The sequence below is a fragment of the Hypanus sabinus genome, chromosome 5 (assembly GCF_030144855.1).
Source record: "Hypanus sabinus isolate sHypSab1 chromosome 5, sHypSab1.hap1, whole genome shotgun sequence".
Taxonomy (NCBI): domain Eukaryota; kingdom Metazoa; phylum Chordata; class Chondrichthyes; order Myliobatiformes; family Dasyatidae; genus Hypanus; species Hypanus sabinus.
Genome location: NC_082710.1, coordinates 25,816,400 through 25,842,147, shown reverse-complemented (window position 1 = coordinate 25,842,147; position 25,748 = coordinate 25,816,400). Strand labels below are relative to the sequence as shown.

Sequence of the window (25,748 nt, the reverse complement as noted above, 5' to 3'; positions counted from 1 at the left end):
ACCGGGGACCCCGCAGCCTTCCTCCCGGCACCATTGTCGAGGTCTTTCTTGGATCGCTGTGCTGGACCTTCTTGACTTTCTCCATGGATGACCCTGCCCCTACCAAGAGCTAAGCTCCGGATGGCGTCGGGATCGCAACCCTCCCCACCCAAGGTGATGACCCTCTATGGCTAAGTATAACGTTAAAGCCCTATAGCTTTGTGGAATGGAAACCGGTTACCGTTACATAAGGTCATTCCTGATGAAGGGTCTGGGCCCAAAACGTCGACTGTGCTCTTCTCCATAGATGCTGCCTGGCCTGCTGAGCTCTTCCAGCATTTTGTGTGTGTGGCTTGGATTTCCAGCACCTGCAAATGTTCTCTTTTTTGTCATAGGGTTACGCTTGCTGTCCAGAAAGCAGTGACTCCTGTTGTAAGTACTTGGTGCAGGTGAATTTAAGTCCATCCAAATAGGTGTACAGTAATACTGTATCAAATGTTATTCTGTAATCCCATTTGCAAGGACTACAATCTTGTCTTAGGGTTTGCAGGCTTGCATGCCTTAATGACCCGGAGGGCTATGTTGGCTGGATTCAGAGCCTTGTGCTTTGACTCTTAGTAGGGTCACCCATGCCAAACAGGTTAAAGGGTAGAGACTAGACTAAGAGCGGTCCACTAGTCCACCAGGTTCGAAGGTTGAGCTCAGAGCTAAAAGCCTTGACAGGTCAAAAAATTGTTACAGAAACAGCAATGAAGAGTGCTCCTATATCTGCGTGTAGACAGAAATGGAGGACATTCATTGATGCCCTAAATGGTAGCGGCATTACAGGCAGTAGCTAATCCCATTTACAAACACAAGGGTGTCATTGAAGACTAAATGCATTGTTAGTCCAAGAGAAATGTATCCGGCTTTAAAAATCTTTTGGCTTTACTGTCTTACTCAATTCCAAACTATCCAAAACACCTGTATTATTTTGATCATTTGAAGCAATATTCATTTGTCTCAAACTGATTTTGAAATGATACATGTTTCATGTTTCACGCATTGTTATTTGGAACTTGACTGAGAAAATTCATAAGGATGCTTGTTTTTTTCTCAAGCATTACTACACTCAGTGGCCACTTTATTAAACACATCTGTACATTTACTTGTTAAAGCAAATACCTAATCAGCCAATCATGTGGCAGCAACTCATGTGTAAGTGCATTCAGGCATAGTCAAGAGGTTCAGTTGCTGTTGAGTCAAACATCAGAATGGGGAAGAAATGTGATCTAAGTGACTGACTGTGGAATGAGTGTTTGGTGCCATACGGGGTGGAGTGTCTCAGAAACTGCTAATCTCCTGGAATTTTCAAGCACAGTAGCCTCTAGAGTTTGCAGAGAATGGTACGAAAAACAGAAGAAAAAAATCCAGGGAGCAGCAGTTCTAATGGGCAGACTGGTTCAAGCTAACAGGAAAATGGCAGTAACTCAAATAACCATGCATTACAACAGTGGTGCGCAGAAGAGCATCTCTGAATGCACAGCACAACAAACCTTGAGGTGGATGGGCTACAGGAGCAGAAGACCATGAACATACACTTAATGGCCATTTTATTAGGTATATGAGGTACCTAATAAAGTGGTCCCTGAGTGTATATTGGTTTACTGTTTCTCTGTGTGCTTACAGTCCAGAAGACCTCATATGTCTGCTCCAAGTAACTGCATAGCAAGTACTGTGGATTTTTTCTCTGCTATAACATTCATGAATGCACATAGATTTGGTAGCCAGCTCCATTCATTAAATAGTGTTGTGGTTATAAAGTGATCAGCTAGAATGCTTGTTCTCCTGCCAGAGATTGAAATAAAAGGTTAGTCGGTATTTTATTACATTTTCAGTAACAGTACTTTGGCATAATCTTATTCTCCCACTCCACCATGAGATAGATCGTGACTAACTTTGATTGGATACAGTTGATAGAAGTTGCATAGTGTTATCGTTTTGACTAACTTCCCATCACAGAGTCTTGCATAATCTAAAGCGGTGGATGAGCAGAAGAAGGCTTGTAGCAACACGTACGAAGGAGACTTGTGTTCTCTGTGCCTTCAGGACTGAAAGCACATGAAGAATTTACAACCATAATGTGGCTCATATACTGGCCCAAGCTGTTAATTGCTGTTGATGTTCGGTAACAGTATTGTTTGGAAGCCTGCCTGTTATTCTGGTAATGGCCTGAGGAACATATTTCTAACCAGAGAAGCATGTAAAGGGCTGCTTTCATGCTGTCTACCACACTGTATTCAACAGCTGTTACGGTATTTCTAATGCTATTAACTATGTACGTACACAAGCATAATAATCAGAATGAAGCCTTGACGCAGGAGCAGAATTAAGCCATTCAGCCCATCGAGCCTGCTCTGCCTTTCCATCATGGCTGATTTATTATCACTCTCAATCTCATTCTCCTGCCTCTCCCTGTAACCATTGCCACCCAAACTTTTCAGCTTCTGCCTTAAATATACTCAATGACTTGGCCTCCAATGCCATCGATGGCGATGAATTCCACAGAATCACCACGCTCTAGTTAAAGAAATTCCTCCTCATAATTTATATTACTTTGAGAGGTCAAGGTCAGACATGATTAAAATACAGTATGTTCTGATTGAGAACTATTAGTTGATTTGGATTTAGTACAGTTCATTTTTTAAAGCTCGATTTTACCTAAGTATATTCTCATTAACTATGCTTGAGGCTTATTAATGGAAGCTGAATTCCGTGTGACCATGCTGGTCTGGTACAGAGCAGGTCATCCAGAAGTTGCTGCATCATGCTGAGCACCCTTGGTTTATTTAATGGCACCATATGGCTTGTCAGTTTTAGCTGGGATTTCCTCCCTTTGATAGTCCCACTTAATGCTATGGTTTATCTGGATCAACACCACAATGTAACACTACACCTCATAAAATAGATCTCAAATGTAGTAAAATAACACATAAAATAGATCTCAAATATAGCAATATTATGACATATTAATTAGATTTTGAATGTCATCTGATTGGTTTTAATGAGAAAAAAATACTGCTGAAGGTGGTGAACTTGAGTCTTTATTGAAAACCAGTTGTAGTATTGATTTGCATAGAACTTGGATCTTACAACTGTACAGCACTGTACAGGTCTCTCAGCCCACAATGTTGTGCTGATCATTTAACCTATTCGAGGTGCTTCCCTCCCACATAGCTTTCCATTTTTCTTTCATTCACGTGCCTATCTAAGAGTCTTTTAAGTATCCCATAAGGCCAAAAGACATGGGAGCAGATCTGGATAATTCAACCCATCATGATTAACTTATTATTCCTCTCAACTCCATTCTAGAAACATAGAAAACATGCACAATACAGGCCTTTCGGCCTACAAAGTTGTGCCGAACATGTCCCTACCTTAGAAATTACTCGGCTTACCCATAGCTCTCTATTTTACTAAGCTCCACGTACCTATCCGAAAGTCTCTTAAAAGACCCCATCGTATCCACTTCCACCACTGTTGCTGGCAGCCCATTCCACGCACTCACCACTCTCTGAGTAAAAAACTTACCCCTGACATCTCCTCTGTACCTACTCCCCAGCACCTTAAACCTTTATCCTATTAACCATTTCAGCCCTGGGAAAAAACCTTTTGACTATCCACACGATCAATGCCTCTCATCATCTTTTACACCTCTATCCTCCATCACTCCAAGGAGAAAAGACCGAGTTCACGCAACCTGTTTTCATAAGGCATGCTCCTCAATCCAGGCAACATCTTTGTACATCTCCTCTGCACCCTTTCTATGGCGTCCACATCCTTCCTGTAGCGAGGCGACCAGAACTGAGCACAGTACTCCCAAGTGGGGTCTGACCAAGGTCCTATATAGCTGCAACATTACCTCTCTGCTCCTAAGTTCATTAACTCCACGGTTAATGAAGGCCAATACACTATACGCCTTCTTAACCGCAGAGTCAACCTGCGCAGCTGCTTTGAGCATCTTGTGGACTCGGACCACAAGATCCCTCTGATCCTCCATACTGCCAAGAGTCTTACCATTAATACTATATTCTGCCATCATATTTGACCTACCAAAATGAACCACTTCACACTTAATCTGGGTTGAACTCCATCTGCCACTTCTCAGCCCAGTTTTGCATCTTATCAACATCCCACTGTAACCTTTGACAGCCCTCCACACTATCTACAAGACCTCTAACCTTTGTGTCATCAGCAAACTTACTAACCCATCCCTCATCCAGGTCATTTATAAAAATCACGAAGAGTAAGAGTCCCAGAACAGATCCCTGAGGCACATCACTGGTCACTGACCTCCATGCAGAATATGACCGGTCTACAATTACTCTTTTCCTTCTGTGGGCAAGTCAGTTCTGGATCCACAAAGCAATGTCCTCTTGGATCCCATGCCTCCTTACTTTCTCAATAAGCCTTGCATGGGATGGGGTACCTTATCAAATGCTTTGCTGAAATCATATACAACTACATCTACTGCTCTTCCTTCATCAATGTGTTTAGTCACATCCTCAAAAAATTCAGTCAGGCTCATAAGACATGACCTGCCCTTGACAAAGCCACGCAGACTACTCCTAATCATATTATGCCTCTCCAAATGTTCATAAATCCTGCCTCTCAGGATCTTCTCCATCAACTTACTGAGGTAAGACTCACTGGTCTATAATTTCCTGGGCTATCTCTACTCCCTTTCTTGAATAAGGGAACAACATCCACAACCCTCCAATCCTCTGGAACCTCACCCGTCCCCATAGATGATTCGAAGATCATCGCCAGAGGCTGAGCAATCTCATCCCTCATCTCCCACAGTAGCCTGGGATACATCTCATCCGGTCCCAGCGACTTATCTAACTTGATGCTTTCCAAAAGCTCCAGCACATCCTCTTTTTTAATATCTACATGCTCAAGTATTTCAGTCTGCTGCAAGTCACCAGTACAATCACCAAGATCCTTTTCCATAGTGAATACTGAAGCAAAGTATTCATTAAGTACCTCTGTTATTTCCTCTGGTTCCATACGCACTTTCCCACTGCCACACTTTATAGGTCCTATTCTTTCATGTCTTATCCTCTTGCTCTTCACGTACTTGTAGAATGTTTTGGGGTTTTCCTTAATCCTGCCCGCCAAGATCTTCTCATGGCCCCTTCTGGCTCTCCTAATTTCCCTTTTAAACTCCTTCCTGTTAGCCTTATAGTCTTCTAGATCTCTAACATTACCTAGGTCTCTGAGCCTTTGTAAGCTTTCCTTCTTGACAAGATTTATTACAGCCTCTGTACACCACAGTTCATGTACCCTACCATAACTACCATAATTCTTCTGCCTTTTCCCCGTAACCTTTAATTCCCTTATTAATTAAGAACCTATCAACCTCTGCTTTAAATATACCCAGTGACTTGTGTCTCTTTAAGTCATTAATACATTAACACTTCCTAACACATCTGTATCTACCAACACCCCTGGAAGCATGTTCAACACACATACCACTCTCTATGTAGAAAAACCTACCTCTGACACCTCCTCTTGTACTTTTCTTCAAACACTTAAAATTATGTCCCTTCATTAGCCATTTCTGCCCTGGAAAAAGTGTCTGCTAGTTAATGTGATTTACAGTCCAACAAACTTTGTGACACCAAAATTCTGACCTGTAAAGTTGACACTATGTTGATAATTTTACTGCTTATTTTTGGATTTTTCAGTTTTGAGCTCTTTCAGGAAGAGTAGCTCAGTGCAGACAGTATTGCATTTTTCATGATATAAAACAAGCAAACTGGCATAACTAACAACCCTTGACTAACCCATAGCCTTATGGTTAAGAACAGAGAACTTTGCCACAAAAACTGATAGAACTTTCCTTTCTTGAAAACGTGCATCCTAATCTCAGAGCACAACAAAGCAGTGGCATTGTGTTAAATAAATTCACCTCTTTTCAAGGTGGACAGTAAAGACCTATAACGGCAAGAAGCAGATAGGTGGAGGTGCAGGCAGTGTTGAGGAGGCAGGGAGTTTGTGAAAGGGCTTGGACTGTTTGGAAGAATGGGCAAAGTGGCAGATGAAACACAGTGTATGGCATGCACTTTGGCAGAAGGAATAAAGGTGTAGATTATTTTATAAATAGGGAGTGAATTCAGAAATCAGAGGTGCAGAGGAACTTGGTAGTTCAGGATTCCCTAACGATTAGCTTGCAGGTTGAGTGAGAAAGGCAATGTAGGCATTCATTTCAAGAGGACTAGAATATAAAAGCAAAGATTTGATGCTGAAATTTTATAAAGCATTGATTGGACAATATGTAAGAAAAAATATGCTGACATTGGTGAGGATACAGGGGATGTTTATGAGAATGATCTGGGGAATGAAATGATTAACATATGAGGAGTGTTTGATAGCTCTCGGCCTGTACTCACTGGAGTTTAGAAGATTGAGGGGGATCTTATTGAAAGGCCTGGATAGAGTGGACATGGAGAGAGGATGTTTCAAATGGTGGGAAAGTTTAGCATCAGAGGATATAGCCTCATAATAGAATGATGTATCCTTTAGAACAGAAATGAGGAGGAATTTCTTTAAGTAGAAGGTGGTGAATCTGTGGAATTCATTGCCATAGACAGCTGTGAAGGCCAAGGCATTGTGTATATGTAAAGCAAAGGTTCACAAGTTCTTGACTTGTAAGAGTATCAAAGGTTATGGGGAGAAGGCTGGAGGATGGTGTTGAGAAGGGAAAAAAATCAACCATGATCCAATGACAGAGTAGATTTGATGGGCTAAATGGCCATCGGTTTGTGGCTATGTGCTATGGTCTATGGCTAAGCAAAACTATGAGAAACAAATTCAGTGGCGCAATGTTAACCTGTAAGCAACAAAAATATGTATAAGTATCCATCAGGACAATTGCAGAGAAACAGAGGTTTGTTGGTTAATGTTCGTAATCTACGAGCTTTCCTCTAGAGAATTGTGAACTGAGGCTGAAGAAAACTGGATTTGGTTCTCCACTAATACACCCTCACTCTAAACATAACAATTTTTGCTTCTTTTTATTTTTGAAATCTATTCTAACTGAACCTTAATGTTTCAATGCTTAATTGAAGACATTCAACATCTGGAATATTTAATTTCATCCGGTAGGTTATCGAGGATTTTAAGTTTTATTTGTCAGTCTGTTCTTGAGAAGAGGTTGTAACACTTAGTTCCACAAGTGATGTAAAAGAATAGTTTTCATGATCGCAGTGCATCCTAACCTAATGCTCCTAGCAATTAACTACTTTTAGAATGTAGTCACTGTTTCATGTAGGAAATGCCAAGAATTCTCTACACTGGACAGCTTATGGTAACTTCTAGATAGGAACAGTATCAACTGTTTTTATTGTATAGTTCTCACAGCATTGAATTTTGTTGAAGACTATACCAAATAATTAGCAGAAATAGTCAAAAATAAATCAAACTAGACACCTTTTGGATATATTTTTATGCATTGCCTTGAGAAGAAAAGTGATTTTTCAGTCATTGTTTGCCTATTCCATAATTGTTACAGTGGAGTGGGGAAGTCAGAGGTAAGTTCTTTACACATGGAGTGGTGGGTGCATGGAATGCCCTGGCTGGGGTGGTGGGAGAGGCAGATACATCTGGGGCACTTAAATTCTTAAATGGGCACGTGGCTGAATGAGAAATGGGGGGGGTTATGTAGGAGGCAAGGGTCAGTTTGATCTTACAGTAAGTTAAAAGTTCGACACAACATCGTGGGGTGAAGGGACTGTGCTGTAGTGTTCTATGAATTAGCACTCAAAAACCAGATCTTACTCAAAGCTGTTTGATTGTCCTCCCATGTGAAAAATGATATAGAATAAATTATGAGAAAGCACTTCTGCTCACGGGTATACTTGCAGGATTGGAATTGTTTTAGAATGACAGGGAACAGGAGGTGATTCAGTACGTGGATCTGTTGCATGTTTACATGGGGTTATTGAGTTATTTTTCTGGCGCACTGCGGTTTCGTGAGTTCATTGAGATAATTCTGAGAGTATGAGGGCAGGATAGAAGATCAGATCGGAAGGAATTCTTGTGTTCCATGGGTGGCATTATTCCACTCCTCAGTGTACTAGAAACCAGGTCATTTGCAATTATGTTAATCAATTGCAGACAGTCCAGAAATGCCATGTTTCAGTAATGAGCACATAATGTCAGCTCTGTTTCTGACAGACTGCTGTGGTTTATATTGTGCATGCATAGCGAAGTATGTTGGCATATCCCTAGTTCAGTCTGGAAAACTATGTTTTAGGAATGCAGCACATTCCGTGGATTGGAGAAATATGATGGATTTTGCACAGTATTGTGTTAAAGGTAGTGTTGTTTTGTGGTTATTTAAGTTTGTGCTTTTTATTCCCCACGGTTAATACACACTTGCTATTCTGTTCTTGCACATTGCAGTGTTGTAACGGTATAGGAGTACAAGCATGTGGGTCTCTGTTTGGCCATTCAATATTGCAAGGCAGCAAAGGTTCCAGGAACCAGGGTCTTTGAGGATCTAGTGCACCATATTTGCCAACTTCTTTGCGATGCTCGAAGAGTGAGCTGGCTCGCAGGTTCTTTGTATCAACAGGAGAGGCCAGTGACCTCTCAAGGCTGACTAACCACTCAAGCTAGAAGAGCAGAATGAAAATGCATTCAACTTGCTTCCTTCAAATGCTATGTAACAAAAATAATGTAGAGAGCAAACAAGGAAGATATTACAACATTGCCAGCCTTGAGGTGGCTTTGGCCCTTACACACGGATCTAAAGGTGTAAAGGCATCATAATCTTGTTAGATAACTGCAGCAGAATTGAATTAATTTCCAAATGTGTTTTAAGTTCCTTTATTAGAGAATACTATAACTTGTTTATTCTCACTATTGCCTTAAGTTATGTTGCTGCTGATAATGTTTAATGTTAATGGATGTAATGTCTGGTTCAGTTCACTCTCTAAATAAGATTATTGCTTATTGTATTTCACTGAAAATTGCGTGGCTTTTGAAATGTTATTAACTCTTATTCTCCCTAACAAATAGAAAGAAAGTGCAAAACAAGAATCAGTCTAGTGAATTTTCCCTGTAGGACCTCACTGGTAATTTATGTGTCTTTAGAGAAGAAGTTCTAAACTAAGTGCACTGATCTAGCTGCATTCTCACAGTGAAGTGATAGAAGACAAGCATTGGGGGTCTCTGATGTTTTAAGTTATAAGCTATTGTGTTATAAGTGAATCTAAATTTTGTAACCCCTTTCTTCGAAAGGCTGCACCTTGGTTCAACTTCCATGCCATAGCTCCACATGTCAAAGCTTTCACCCAGTACAAAACATCCTCGTCGATGCTTAAGCACTCACGTGCACACAAGCACAGATTTCATTTGCATCCTCCCCCATTCTCTCCATTCAGATCTGCACTGCTGCAGCTTACAGCCATAACTTGTAGAACAAATCCTAGCGTTGTATTGCCAATCCTTTTTCTAAAATTGACTGCTGTATCCTCGGTATTGCCATTCTCAGAGGGACGTTCACAAACGTATATTGTTACAGTCGGCTAGGAATGTTACTGTCCTCCTGTGACCCTGAAATAAATGAGGTGCAGATAATCAGAGGGAGCAGACATTAGAGCAGTAACATTCCATATTACTACATATAGCTGAAGATAGAGGCATACATACTGACTCTTCCTAGGGAAACAGCCGGTAAACATTAACTGGGGTGCATTCAACATACACTGATTCATTGGGTAAACGGTCCACAGACAGTCACTTTACTGGAGTACAAGTCCTAGAAACACTGATTCTTATGACTCCAGATTTTCATTTATTAGCATTTGTTTGACACAGTTTTCCCCAATTCTTAAATCCAGTAAATTTATCTTTGTAAATCTAATGCAATCTAATAAATTTAGTGATGTTGCAAAACCCAATAGTGTAATGTACCCACACATAGCAGATTGCAGACTAAAACATATCCATCTTGGAGTTATTATGATACCCACAATGTCTCCAAAACCATTTTACAATGAGGCTTATTATATCAAGGTTGCTTTGTGATTCCTAATAGACTGCTTTATTCCTTTACTCAGATTCCAATGAAAGCAAATGCATCATTGGCCCTCCTTGCTGCTTGCTGTAGTTGATTGATAGCTTTCTAGAACACGCAGTTCCCCGGAGCACCACATTTCCTAATACTGTGTGTGGCCAATTATAAGAATATATGCTTCTCTGCCTTGTGCCTCAAAGTGGATGACTTCATATTTTTCCACATTACAGTTCATCTTCCATGTAATTGCCTGTTGACTCTGTTAGCTTGTACCCTCTTGATGTCTCTTTTCTTCCTCTTCATTAATTCCAATCCCACCTAGTTGTGATAAGGCACTCTGTGGTTTAATATGCGCTAAGCAATTTGCACAATCCTATCCACGAGCAAGAGAAAATCTGCAGGTGCTGGAAATCAAAGTAATACGTACCAAATGCTGGAGGAACTCAGCAGCTCTGGCGGCGTCTGTGGAATAGAGTAAACAGTCAATGTTTTGAGCCGAGACCCTTCATCAGGACTGGTGAAGGATTCCAGCCCAAAGCTCTTTTCCATAGATCTGCCTGTCCTTCTTGAGTTCCGCCAGCGTTTTGTGTGTATTTCTGCACACCCCGATTCATCCCCCTGTAAATTCTGAGTCTATACCACCTTACGACAAATTTTTCAAATGATCACCTAAAAATCATTGTTCCAGTGAACTCAACAAAATAACTACAATGTCACGTCCCTGACATAATTTCAGTAAATATTTGCTGTCTTAAGTAGAATGAACAATTGCAACCTCTACTAGTTTGGTGGTAACACTAAACTAGCTGAGGAAAACAGAGCGAGGGTGCACGAGCTTACAAACAAGCTCACTGAATGGGCACAGACATGATAGATGGAAAATGTGAGGTCATCTGCTTTGGTAGAGAAAAAAATAGAAAGGCAGAGTATTTTTTAAAGTGATGTAATATTTTGAAAGCTGGTGTTCAGAGAGTTGTTGTGTCTGATTCACTGAATGTTAGCACGCAGATAGAGCAATCAATTAGGAAGGCAAATGATATGTTGGCCTTTTTCACAAGTAGATTCAGGTACAACTGTAAACACATCTTGCATGTTCTGCGTTGATGAGATGACACCTGGGAGGCTGTGCACTTTGCGCAAGACCTGTGCAAAAGCACAACAGAGAGAGTCGCAAGATTTAACCCTGAGACGTGGGATTTGGTCTATGAGGAGAGATTAAGCAGACTCTCTTCGATGTTGAAAAATACTATGCAATCTCACAGAGACATACATACACAGTTCCAATGAGGTAGATAGAGGGGTGAAATTTCCACTCACTGAGGTGACTAGAAACAGGGGTCACCATTTTCAAATGACTTGTAGGCCATTCAGGACTGAAACAAACAGAAATGATTTTCACGTGGATGGTGGAGAATTTATGGTTTTCTTTATTAAGGGGGGTATTGGAGGGTCAGTTATTGCATATGTTCAAGAGAATCTAATGAAATTTGGGTATTAAAGGGAAAAATGGGGTGAATGCAGAGACATTGCTCTGATGAAGCAGATCAGTGTAATCCCATTGAACACAGGAACAAATAAAGGCTAGGAATGGAACGGTAGCATAGTGGTTCATTTTGGTAGGTCAAATATGGTGGCAGAATATACTATTAATGGTAAGACTTGGCAGTGTGGAGGATCAGTGGGATCTTGGGATCCATAGGATGCTCAAAGCAGCTGCGCGGGTTGACTGTGGTTAAGAAGGCGAAATGGTTTATAGTGTATTGTCCTTCATCAATCGTGGAATTGAACTTAGGAGCTTTTTTATGCAGAGCACGGTGAGTGCGTGGAATGGGCTGCAGGCACCAGTGGTGGAGGTGGATACAATAGAGTCTTTTAAGAGGCTTTTAGATAGGTACATGGAGCTTAGTAAAATAGAGGGCTATAGATACGCCTAGTAATTTCTAAAGTAGGGACACGTTCGGCACAACTTTTTGGGCCGGAGGGCCTATATTATGCTGTAGGTTTTCTATGTTTCTATAACACTTCATAGTACTGGTGACCCGGGTTCAATCCCGCTGCTGTCTGTGAAGAGTTTTTACGTTCTCCTCGTGACCATGTGGGTTTTACTCCGGGAGCTCCCATTTTTTCCCACTGTCCAAAGACATGCTGGTTGAAAGGTTAATTTGTCATTGTAACTTGTCCCATGATTAGACTAGGATTAAATTGGGGTTTGAAGGGACGAAAAGGCCTATACCATAAATACATTTTTAAAAATAAATCGACTGATCCTGCTTCTATTTCCCTTTCTTCGTTGTTTCTAGGTTTCCAATACATTTGCTATATTTGAACATTCAGAACATTGCCTTTGAGTTTTGTAAACTGAATACACTTTCCTTCTTATATATTCAGTACTTCTGGGTAAAAGAAAGTCAGAATTGTAATTTTATAACTTCTTTTACCTTCTTTCCTGCCTTTTAAAGATGAATTCTACATACTATCAGATTATTTTTGATTCCCAATTCCACTGTACACTGTACCGTCACTAGTTCAACAGGAATTATCTACCTATATCTATGAATTCCTGCATCCTTCCTGTGTATCGGATTCCTTATTCTGGTATTGTCAGAAACTTCATTATCTTTCTCCTTTGTACCTGCTGACAGGTGTGACAGATTTGCAGAAAGGCCTTTTACCCTCCAGATACAACATTAGAGCCTGTCAGATTTCCCCCTCAATTCCACCTGTTTATCCTTTCAACCATGAAGAATTCTCTCAAGTTTTCTATTTGTATGCTAAACAGGACAGTAACTGCATTACTGATGACATCATTCAAAAGTTCCAGGGATCCATTGATCAATTATATGATTTTTTAAATTCAGAAAATACTCAATTCCTAAACAGAAAAAAAACATTTGATGATTGCTAAAGATGCAAAGGTACCACTGCAGTTTTTTTTTACTTTATTTGTTTCAACTGACATGAACCACTTGAGAAGATTGGGATAAGAGTATACAATAAACATAGGGTGGATCTTGTATCGGAGTGATATTTAACACATCTCATGGTTTACATTGTACAAATTCCTTGGACTTTTTGACCACTAGATAAAGGGATTTGACTGAAAGGAGATGTTTTTGCACACACTGGAAGATTTGATGGACGATTTCTGTTTGATTCCTGAACTTGTCCTGACTTTTGTATATGGAAAGGCTGCCCACTGGTAAGAGACAGGGCTGAGGGGTTAACAATTTGAGTAAAGATGTTGGTGCCTCAGGATACTCCACCCCAATGACCATTGGCAGTTCAAAAGACAGTTGAGGCGGTGGAATTGGTGAGCAAAAACTCCAGATTGATTCCCGGCATTACTTTTTAATCCACTTGTTGAAAATCAATGTGTTTTTTAAAAATAATCATTCCCTGGCATTAAAGTGGAGAGCTGATGCTGATTTGTGAGCAATAAGGAGAGTAATATAATGGTGTAAGGAATTAGTGAAAAGTGATACAGGAGGAGTAATCTTGACACTTGCTTTCTTATTGGCAGTCTTGTCTGCCTTGGCCTGTTTGTTAATGCAGTAAACTGAATTTAACAGGTGTCCTCTGAGATCCCAAGGGAGTATTTGCAGTAAAGGTTATAAACAGAATTGATTGGCTCTCTGAGTGTCTTAGGTACAGCTGGGATATTGGACCTACAATCTAACAGATCATGTCATCACAGACCGTTTCCTATTTAGGGTGCAGTTATTAAAAGTGCCTTGTAGGTTAGAAGAGGGTTGGTTCAATTTAAACACTCATTTGTGCTTCAAAGTTGTGCTAACCCGTGGGTCAATGCTGACACAGTGGATGATGCTTATGTGTGTGACAGGTTTACTATAAAGCTTTTACCCTCCAGTTACAACATTAGCCCCTGTCAGGTTTTCTACCAAATACTACCCACTTAACTTTTCTAGCAACATTTTTCTGAAGCTTATTCATTTCGAATCGGAATCAGGCTTATTATCACTGGCATACGCTGTGAGATTTTGTTGCTCTGTGGCTATGCTACACTGCAGTATGTTAAAAATACTATAAGTTATAATGAGAAATAGATTTAATAAATAAACAGTGCAAAACAAGAGCAGAATGATGAGGTTGATGGCTTCAAGGACCATTCAGAGATCCTATGGCAGAGGAGAAGAAACTGTTCCTAAAACATTGATGCCAATGAGTTAAGATGAAAGTATCTGTATCACTGGTAGTGTCATTCGTAAGTGTGGGAGATCAAACTAAAAATGATTGTTTTTGTAATTTTTTTAAAGATCCACTTACTAAAAAACATTTTAAAGCTTACTAAAGATGCCAAATTGCAGCTGTCATCTGTTTGACTTAATTTGTTTCAAATTCTTTGAACTTTCTGAAAAGATGGAGCTAAGAGCACACTATAGAGGAAACTGCGTCCAGCCAGCGAAAAGATGGTGACAAAGGAGCCATTGTCTGGGTAATACAGTTCCTGTGAGGATTAACTCTTGCGTGATTGGCTGTCTTTCTCTGCCGTATATGAATGGCATGCTTGGTTACAGATTGTTACAGTGCTTGGTCACATTGTGATAAATAGTGTTAGTGGTGCCCGCATATATCTAAACATTGGCGGGATTATACAATGCAAAACTGTAAAAACCCAACCTTCAGCAATCTTTAGTTGTTTACCTGTCAGCAAATCTTCAGTTTAGTGTGAAGAGTGATTTCATAGAAGCTGTATTCTGCTTGGTTCTTGCAGAGTTTGAAATGAGACTGTCAAAGTGATTTCCAACCATCTATCCAAAGTACTTACAAGATTCCACATTAGTTCAACATTAAAAGTAAATTTGTTATTGGAGTACATGCATGATACCATATATGAGCCTGAGATTAGTTTTCTTGCAGGCGTACTCAGTAAATGCAAGAAACATAATGAAAGACCATACCCAACTCGACGGACTAACAACAACCAATGTGCAAAAGACAACAGACTGTGCAAATACAGAAGAAAATAAATAATAAATCCATTGGCTAACTTTGTTACAGTACTGTAGCAGTTAGGGTAACTCTTTACAGTGCCAGTGATCGGAAGATCAGTGTTCAATTCTCGCCACTGTCTGTAAGGAGATTATATGTTCTCCCCATGACCACATGGGGTTTTTCCGATTTCCACCCACATTCCAGAGATGTGCGAGTTAGGGTTAGTATGTCATGGGCACGCGTGTTGGTGCCAAAGCATGGCGACATTTGCGGATTGCATTGCTCGTTGACACAAATGGCCGCGTTTCATTGTATGTTGTGACGTTTTGATGTGCATGTGACAAATAAAGCTAATCTTTAATAACTCTAATCCTTCCATTCTGGAACTTCTGTTGTCTTGTGTGCCTCTGGATGAGAGATTTTGTTCTCGGGTGTTAATCAGTTTCTTCTGCTTAAAAGCACCTCGAAGTGTGGCAGTTTTATTTGGGATCAAATAATACCAAATTTGGTTGTGGTGCCTTTCTAGATAAATTGCCTCTCACCTTTCAAAGTTTACAGTTTTTAACTTGCCAGTTAGATGGTAAAGCAGAGGGTTGGTGGGTGTTGTAAAGCAGTACCTGCACAGAAGGCAATGCCTCTAGGGCTGGGTTAATATTAAATGTGGGTGGGGGAAGCTGAGAGAAGTAGTAACAGACTCCATCACATATTTACAGGACTGTTAAAACCCATAATCACACTGCAGAACATATCACGTTGGAATTTTAATGGGAGTAATTCTTAACTGTGAAGTCTAGACAACAACCTCTGTCTCTGTTGTGCAACTTATTCCATTAGTGTCACTGCTCTTCTACAGTGATAGGCACAGAAAGCTCCTTTGCCAGATTACTTTTTATCCTCTTCATTTTGTCTGAAGCTGCTTTCAGTGTTTCCCTGTGTTTTTGTACACTGAGTAATGTTTCAACATGCTTTTTGGGTGGATTTAAGCTGGAAGTAGAACGCTGGAGGAGAACAAGCTTCCATTTTTCATCCGCCCTCTAACTACAGTTTCAGTTTTACTAGTTGATTAGACATGTAAGTAATGATACAGGATGAGGACAGGAATCATATACTTAGAACATTAAACATAGAACATTATAGCACACTGAAGGTCTTTCAGCCCATGATATTGTGTCAGCCTTTTAACGTATTCTATGATCAAGCTAACTCTCCCCAACCATGCAGCCCTCCATTTTTCTATCATCCATGTCTCTTATCTACGAGTCTCTTAAATGTCCATTAAAAAAAGAGTTGTTAAAACAAGTGGAAGGAATGAGAGATTATGGGTAATAAATCACAAAGTGAGTGATACTCTGAAATAATTCATGATGAATGTACCTTTTGATGTTCTGATATTTGAAGGGAAAAGGTAAAACCTGACAAAAACATGGAGAGAAATAGAGTGCGAGGGTCTCTTCTGGCCATCATGGTGCTGCTTGAGTGGGGGCCAATAACCAGCAGTTCTACCTTTTAATCTTCTGAAGGTTTCCACTCAAAGGGGAGAAACTGGATGAGAGTAAGAGTAGGGAAGAGATGGCATACACACAGTCCGAAAGATATATAATGTGGGGATGAGGATAGGGGAAAAAATAATGTAGGACTAGACAAAGAAGTTGAGTTGAGAGAGGTGAAGACCCACAAGAGACAAGAGAAAGGAGGACTGGAGAAGGATATCACAGGGTAATCAAGTGATTTGTAAATGGATGAAAGGATTTGTATTTGATAATTTTGGGTGACTGATGGAAGCGGAAGGGATTTTCAGTCAGAAGTTCTGCCAGGTACAAAATGTAGGCAGCAAAGGTTTAGACAAACCACAATTTGCTTCTACTGGCAATCCCTAAACTTATCAAGGAAGTAAAGTGTAGGGAAGAGTTTGTGGTTCCTGATTGAGATCAGGATACTGTTGGAAATCTTGTTAGTTGATGGAATATGAAGCTCAGCTCAGAGACCAGCAGAAATGTGAATATTTAGAACAAATGATCTTAGAAAGCAGTTAGAGAAAAAGCATGAGCAAAGGGTAAGGACGTTTTGAAGAGTGTGTAAAAAGATTGCTCCTTCTTCTTTCTTGCTCATTTAAAATCTTCAGTGTTGACACATTAAGCCCTGGATCACATTTAATGATTGATCAATGAAAACTATACAAAAGATGGTAGCGGCTTTACATCGATGATGATCGGGGCTCAATTCCTGAAAGGAGCCTGTACGTTCCCTTGTGGGCGTGCGTGTTTACTCCAGGTGCTCCGGTTTCCTCTGGCGTTCCATAGACACACAAATCAGTGAGGATGAGTGAGTTGTGGGCATGCTGTGTTGGTGCCAAAAGCGTGTCAATTTTTATAACCTGCCCCAGCACATTCTTGAGCGCTGTTGATCACTGATGCAAAGGATGCATTTGCTGCATGTTTCAATGTACATCTAACAAATAAAGCTATTCCTTATCTTTAAAATCTTTAAGTGTAGTATTGCAATTAAGCCAATTTCTTTTTGCTAGCATACATATGTCATTTCCCAGCTATAACATTGCAGCTTTTAATTTCTCTCTGTTAATTTTCAGAATCAGGTTTAATATCACTGGCATATGATGTGAAATTTGTTCTTAAACAGCAGCAGTACTTTGCAATATGTAATTATAAAAACTGTGAATTGCAGTAAGAAGTATATATCTGTGAAAAAGTTAAATAAGTAGTGCAAAAAAAAGTAGTGAGGTGGTGTTCATGGGTTCAATGTCCATTCAGAAATCAGCTGTCAGAGGGAAGAAGCTATTACTGAATTGATGAGTGTAAACCTTCAGGCTTCTCTACTCCTTCCTGATGGTAGCAAGGAGAATATCCTGCAATAATAAATTATATTAAAATGGCCAGGGGATCAAAGAAGTTACATCTGAAGAAAGCAAATACTATGTAACTACAGAATATGATTGTTATTAGAGCACTTGTAATGATTCTGGTGTAAAATATAATGAGACTTAGGATTAAGATTTTAAATGAAAAATGATCCCTAAGTAACTGATTGGTTCAAAATACAGGGTGAAATGCTTCATTCTTGAAACAGTTCATCAGTATTCTCAGGATTTCTTGGCTTGATAAATATTAGTTCATAAATGCACTCTGAAAATGCTCAAACGTTCCAGTGTTAGAGTTTGATTATCAACCTGCCAGGCCATTGCTGTGTTGGTGGAGAATATTCCAATGCTCAACATAAGGGCATCACTGCTCATAAGTAATGGGAACTATTTCAGATGATTAATTCAGAATATTATACACTGTTAAAGAATACTAATGTAAATCATTCTTGTATTGCTCGACTGGTGACAATTGAAAAGCAGATTGATACGTTAATGTCTTTCCTCTTTATTATTCATTGCTATCGTTTATGCTTAAAAAGTTTGAAGTCAGTAATGAAATTTGAACTTGAAGAATCTATGATCGGTAAAAGTAGGAAACACTGAAAATCTTTCTTTTCTAATCCCTGTTTATTATTTACACGATTATTGTTATAAAGAGTGTTGTAATATGATCTGTCATGAAGCATCAAATATAAGGATATAAATCCTATTAGCCAGCCCTGTAGATTGTACAATACTTGCACATGACAATTCCATATCCTTATATTGATCTTTAATTATCAACTTCCCCTCACAAGGTCCTCTGTTCAGAACTTCCTGATTATGTTCAGGTTTTTGGCAATGCAGACACATTTCCCAGAAATCAGGTTTTTTTTTCAACATCATTTCAAGATTCAACTGAAACATGTCAATATTGCTAAAACGCAGTCGCTTAAAAGCAGAGAATATATTTGCACTTTGGGAGATTTTGAAGAACAGGAATGAATAATGAGGTCTAGGGCATTTTCTGGGCACGAAAGCAAAGCATGCTGACAACCATTTCCAGGTCACTTTATGCCACATTAGAATTCCACTTGGGAATCACCTGAGTGAATTTTCTTTGTGTTCCTGATGTAAATTCCATGCCAATGGCTCTTGGAATGTTGCCATTTTGTTTTTGGAGCGCTGCGTGGAAAGCTACATCACACTGCCTTGGCTGCACCTGTTGTCAGTTGTCCCTGAGAGAACAGGGCCTTACAGACAGAGAATCGTACCAGACACCAGCCTGAGAAGTGCCCTCCTCTTTGACCACCACACCATCTGTCCAGCACGTACTCCACTGAAAGTCCGAACCCTGATTCTCAATCCCCTCATTCACCTGTCCACTTGGTCACATTGCTGGAAATCTCAGAAGGTTATAGGCATTTGATGTGTTTAATGAATGACTTTGCCCATTTACCCCGGCCTCTAAAAAGCAACAATATTATTGAAAGACAATTTTAAAATAATTTCACAAGGTTGTTAAAAGTATTATATAGATGCAAGTTCCTTGCCCCTGCTCCTAGGGGCAAGAAGAACACAGAGCTTTTGTGCATTGTTCTCATAACTAAATAAGCTTAGGAAAATGATCTATGCTGAAATATTGATATTCTATTTATGTGTACAACCAAAGTGGATCTGGATGATTGTATTTTGCACTTAATGGGTTTGCAAATTTCTCCTGAACTAATAGGTTTGCTGTGTGGAGTTTATGGCAATGTGTTGTCATAATTTCCCTAGCCAGTTCTGCTAGTATTCTCCTATTGAATTTGAATGCAACTTGGAAACAACTAAGATATCTGTAGTTTCATTCCTTTTAGTTTAAAAGTTGGGTTTCACAGCGGCGTTAACTGCAATGCACCGTTTTTCTTGCCCTGAAGAAATGCATATTTCTAGGTCTTCTATATGGGGACACAAAACACACAAGTGGACTCGACAGGCTGTGTCTGTCAGGACAAGAAGTCATTTGAAAGATGACTAATGTATTTTCACATTGTGGGATTTTGAAGAAGAGAGAGCCAGAGTAGTTTTGGGTTTGAGTGCATGAGATGGGTCCATGCCGTCTCTGGAGACTCCATGAGGTCACAGAGTTTAAAATGTTTTAAGTCAAGGTCAGATGTGGCCAAATTGGTGTGCATATCTTGATGCCCTTTGGTAACTCTAAACGAATGGTTTAATGAATTCAGGAAGACCTTGTTTACATTATTAAGCACTGACTCTTCTGGACTGAAGTGTAGCGTGGATGTTACTTGCAATAAGTGGAAGATCTGCTTTCTTTCCTTACAACACTGCAGTTTAAATGACAGGCATAGAGCTGAATTGTTTTAAGAAAATAGAATTACATTGACATAGAAGATCACTCTTCTGTTAGCATATTTTCTATCATAAACTACATAAAGGTTATAAAGTCTAATGGAGTGGTATTTGAATATTTAGTTTTGATACTAATGTCCACAAAAGGCTTTTAGGTAAGTTTATGTGGAGACATAATACTGCATTTCGAACATCTTATTGTTGCTCAACATTTTAGTACGCAACTTTTGCTGTTAAGCATGTTTACCGTGTCAGTTTTGTACGTAAGGTTGAATTGAGAGAGGAGGAAAGAGAGACAGAGGGATAGGGTTGCATTATTGTTTATTGAGTGATAACTCCTCTTTTTGAAATATGCCTAAATATTAGGTCCACTGGAATAAATAGATGAACTCTTGATTAACATTTATTAATTATCTGAAGTAAGAATCTGTGATTAATATTTTTCACATTGTCTATCCTATTACATTGTTAAGACATCTGAGTGAATTTTTGAATGGAGGCTAAGCATATATTCTTTTTATTTCATTTTCTTTTATAGTCCTGGTCTTGTTTAGTTGTTTCCCTGGACCCTTTGATCGAGTATGTGTACATGATTGTATGCTTCAAAATTGTAACGAATCCTCTTGAATTTTACTGTGCAATCTTAAAAGCTAACGTCTGACACCTCTTTCCCCCCCCCCCCCCCCACCATTTTTTCAGGCTTAAGTGAAAATAAAAATCAGAAGCTAGCTGTGCTACTATGAAGTCTGAAGGCTTGCTGCTATATTTTTCACTACTACAATTTGTTGGGGCTGGTTTCCCTGAAGATTCTGAGCCTATCAGTATTGCACATGGCAACTGTAAGTAGTCAAGTAAAATTTCTCATTTGCTGACCTCAGTATGGAACTAAAAATAAAGGAGAGAAGTTTGAAGAATTATGCCTTTGTTTGTAGCTAGGTAAATGCCTCTGTACAGGATAGTAAAAAAAGTAATTTCCTCACAAGCCGGAATTTTTAGCTTGTGACGGAATTGCTGTCCCTGCTGACTTGTAACAAGGATTATAGGAATGAGTGCTTGTGAAATCTGCTGTGATATTGTTTCACTGCCTTAGGGTACAAAAACCAACTGAGTGGTGAGTGTGTGAATTGTAGCTCAGCCTGACTGCGTTAATATGGTTAAATTCTTTGTTCCTTAACAGATACTAAACAATATCCGGTATTTTTGGGTCACAAGCCAGGACGAAATAACACACAAAGGCATAAGTTGGACATTCAGCTGATTGTGAAAATGAATCGCACACTCTACATTGCTGCTAGGTCAGTATTATTTCACTAATTAGCCGACACCTACGCACAATTAACTGACCAATGTTCTGAAGTCTTCAATTTCAAAATAAGTGGCTCTGGCTTCTTCTGCCGTATAAAGAACTGATTGTGTTGTGCGGTGGGTTTGTGCCAGCTCTACGCTCTGCAGAAGCAGGAAATGGCTTTGTGTTGCTTGTACCTTACGGAGTGAGTGAGTCCAGGCATTACGGCGTTGTTTCCTGTATATTCACGTAAGTCCCTCAGAACATCATGACCATATCCTTATGCCTTTATCACTTCTGACCTCCAGGACACTGGGACTCCCGTACTGTAAAAGGGCTGGATGGGAAAGAGTTTGTCAAGTGTGTCCAGGAAGGTTTCCTTAATCAGTACATAGAGGCCCCAGAGTGCGATACTAGTTCTCCTGTTAGGGAATGAGACAGGGCAGGTGACTGAAGTTTGTGTAAGGGAACATTTGGCTCTGGTGATCAAAATGCCATTAATTTCAGGGTAGGTATGGAAAAGGTTTGGCCTGGTCCTCAGGTTGACATTCTAACTTGGAGAAAGGCCAATTTTGATGATATATAGAATGAATCTGACAAGTGTGGATTGGAAAAGTTTGTTTCTGGGCAAATGTGTGTTTGGTAGATGGGAGGTCTTCAAAAGTGAAATTTTGATAGTACAGAGTTTGTATGTTCCTGTCAGAATAAAGGTTTTCAAGAGATAGTGAGGCCCTGGTTAAGAAAAAGAAGGAGTTGCACAGCAGAAACAAATGAGGTACTTAAGGAGTAAAGGAAATGCAAGTGAATGCTTAAGGGATCAGGGGGCTAAAAGAAGACATCTGGTTGCTGTGACAAACAAGGTGAAGGAGAGCCCTGAAGGCTTCTACGGATATATTACGAGCGGTAGCGTTGCAAGAACAAAATTGGTCCTCTGGAAGATCAGAGTGGTCATCTGTGTGTGGAGCTGGAAGAGATGGAGGAGATCTTGAATGGAGATTTTACATTTTGTATAAGACTGTTGGTGAGGCTGACTTTGGAGTATTGTATGCAGTTATGGTCACCTACCTACAAGAAAGATAGCAATAAGATTGAAAAAGTGCAGAGAAAATTTACAAGGATCTTGCCGAGACTTGAGGACCTGAGTTATAGGGAAAGGTTGTATAGGTTAGGTCTTTATTCCCTAGAACATAGAAGATTGAGGGGAGATTTGATAGAAGTACTCAAAATTATGGGGTTGTAACTTGGGTAAATGCAGCAAGGCTTTTTCTACTGAAGTTAAGTGAGACCACAACCAGATGTCCGGGGTTAAGGGTGAAAGGTGAAATGTTGAAGGGGAACACGGAGGGTGGGAACCTCTTCCTGTAGAGAGTGCAGAGAGTGTTTAACAAGCTACCAGTGCAAGTGGTGGATGTGGGTTGACATCTTTGTCAATGGTTCAACACAGGCAAGATGAACTGAAGGGCCTGTTTCTGTGAGGTACTGTTCTATAACTCTACAGATGTATGACATCTCATCTGGGCAGGTCCTGATGTAGATCACTCCACAGAGAGCAAATAAAATTCACTGTACACATGTGACTTCTTTCCAAAATCACTAGAGAAGTGGTTGAGTTACAAAGTTTGTATCCAGTAGTCTCATTGGCTTTTCAGAGGACAAGAATTCATACCCTAGTTCAGTAGCTGGGGAATTTAAATTCAAGTATTTAAATAAATATGGATTAAGAAGTTAGAATCATTAACTACAGCTATCAAGCTACAGCATTGTCATGAAACCCATCCAGTTTGCTAATATCCATCAGGAAAGGAGATCCTTCTACCTCCACCTAGGCTAGACCAAACACCACCCAGACCCACCAGCATGATGACCTTCAGCCACTCTCTGGAATGGCCAGCAAATGCTTCAATTCAGTGATGAACATCATAACACATTCATTCTAAAAACACACACATTGGTACAAAGGGAGACTGTTTGGTTCTTTGACCCTGCTTTGTCATTCATTAGACCTGATTTTAACTCTACTCCATGCAGATTATTACTGAGTCTGGGATGATAATCCTTTGGACGATACCACATATAAGTATTGATGTTCAGAAGTTGTCACTTTGGTTTGTTGCTTATTTTTATACAAACTGTTGCAAGTATCTTTGATATAGTGTGATGGTGAAAATGAATCAGGAGTCTATTTTTTTTTCTGATGGACTTAATGGAACTAAACTGAAAGGGGTATAACATGTCAACCACCTCACATACACACTTGCTTTAAGTTATTGTACTATGTAATTGTTGCCTTTAATCTGTAGTCTGCGCTCCAAAAGTTAGAACAGATTGACTATTTGCCTGCTGTCCTAATGACCCCAAGCATAAAAGAAAATATATCTGGGTGCTTGTTTTTAAATTTACCTTCTGAAAGCAAGGAGTTGTAAGCAGGAGTAAGCAAGGAGTAGCGTCACTATTTTCTTGGAAGTGTTCTGGCAAGATGTTTTTATTTCCTATTTGTTCACAGCCCCAGCAATGGTGTGAAACATGTCATCGTTTCAGTTGCAAAGCTAAAAATAACTGTGATGAATAACTCCATCCTCCCCAAATGAAATTTCAAGTGTCATGAGGGCATTTCCCTCTTAATTGAGAATATGATGCTATTTGTAAACTTGAATGGACGACAGGGAACATATGCATGTTACACTTACACACTAATTTACTGCCTAAGAGAATTTTACAGAAATTAAATTCAATGTCGAAGCAGGCAACAGGAAATATTACTTGTTCTTTAGGAGATTCATAATTTAGCTGTGTTGGACAATTAAATCTAAAATCAAAATGAAGGGAAGGATAACATGTAATTTATTTTCTGTCAGGAAATTGTTATCCAGCTTTATGCACATCCTCTGACAGTCTGAAGCATATTCTTTCATTTTAAGTTAATAGTCAGAAATTCGGTCACTTGATTCTTGATTTTAACTACAGGTTTGGGGATTGCGGAAGTAACCTGAACCTTGAGGTTAGACATGGGGATGTGGTAAGGTGTGACTGGGTCAGGCTTGGGGATGAGTGTCTGACCTGGAGCTTGAGGGAAGAGATCGAAGGTCAGGTTTAGGACCAGGAGGGGATGGATTATCAATGAGACTGAGGATGGGGATCCTCAAGTCAAAGCAGTATCTAACTTTAAACAGACCAGTTCCCAACTGTAGATTTCAGGATCGAGGAATGAATGGGAAAGCAGTTTTTACAGCTGCTGCATGGGTCTGCTTTTGTTCAGGTGGTCCAGAATTGTCCACCATCCACGCAGCTTTTCACTAATGCAGTGATGTATGTCTGGGTGCCAGCGTGCTTTAACCCCTCTGTACTGTAAAGGAGCGAGGAGGTAAATCATGGATTTCGTGATCCATGGAGTGATCTTACGATGTTTCATATCTCTTTCATAGAATTTGTAAAGTCAGTTCAAACTCATGTAGTTCCTTACCTTAGATACTAAGGAGATGAGAATCGTGGCAGTCGACAAACAAAAGGAAATCAAATAGGGTCTTTTAAGAGACTCCTGGGCAGGTACATGGAGCTCAGAAAATAGAGGGTTATGGGTAACCCTAGGTAATTTTCAAGGTAAGGACATGTTCGGCACAGTTTTGTGGGCCGAGGGGCCTGTATTGAGATGTCGGTTTTCTATGTTTCTAAATTGGCTTTGATAGCCTCAGATGTATTTTGAAAGATATTAGAGGGAAAAAAAGGTTAAACTTCAAGTTCTGTGTTGTAGAGGTCTTGTTACCCATTGGTTTATTTGTTTTGTATCTACAGGGAACCCTGTGTTTCACCTATCCTTTGGAGGGAAGAGCTGTGCCATTTTAATCAAATGAGTGGCATGGTTTCATTTGTTTCTTAAGCACTGGGGGACAATTCCATGGGCACTGACCCCTTCCAGTACTTAGCCCAAGTGATACCTGTTCATTAACATGGACTCAGATAATTCCTGCTTCTCCTTCCCCTGCCCTCTCCACTCCTTGCTCCCAGTAGGCCATTCAAACAACTCTGTTGCTGCCCCTAGTGAGAGCAGAACAAAACATTTTTGAGGGCTTTATTTTAGAAATAATGCCTGGTTTTATAACAGTTGTGCTCCTTTAAGCTTCTCTTTTGATTGTTGTTTCACTGCATGAAACTACATTTTGTTCTATACATTTGCTATATATAATAACACAATTAATCGCCTGTATGACTTAGAACGATAGAACTGAAGATTTTCATTGAATTTCCTGAGAGGGCCTGAC

General features: G+C 39.8%; 1 protein-coding gene across 8 annotated transcripts in view; it reads left to right on the top strand.

The window, feature by feature from the left end:
- Positions 1 to 25,748, top strand: part of sema6a (sema domain, transmembrane domain (TM), and cytoplasmic domain, (semaphorin) 6A) — a 96,053-nt gene that overhangs the window by 16,727 nt on the left and 53,578 nt on the right. For all 8 annotated transcript variants that reach the window (XM_059969620.1, XM_059969619.1, XM_059969618.1 and 5 more), the window contains exons 2-3: positions 20,907 to 21,046; positions 21,385 to 21,502. In XM_059969620.1, the coding sequence (XP_059825603.1) occupies positions 20,947 to 21,046; positions 21,385 to 21,502 (218 nt within the window). In that variant the 5' untranslated portion in view covers positions 20,907 to 20,946. The remainder of the gene's footprint in view (positions 1 to 20,906; positions 21,047 to 21,384; positions 21,503 to 25,748) is intronic.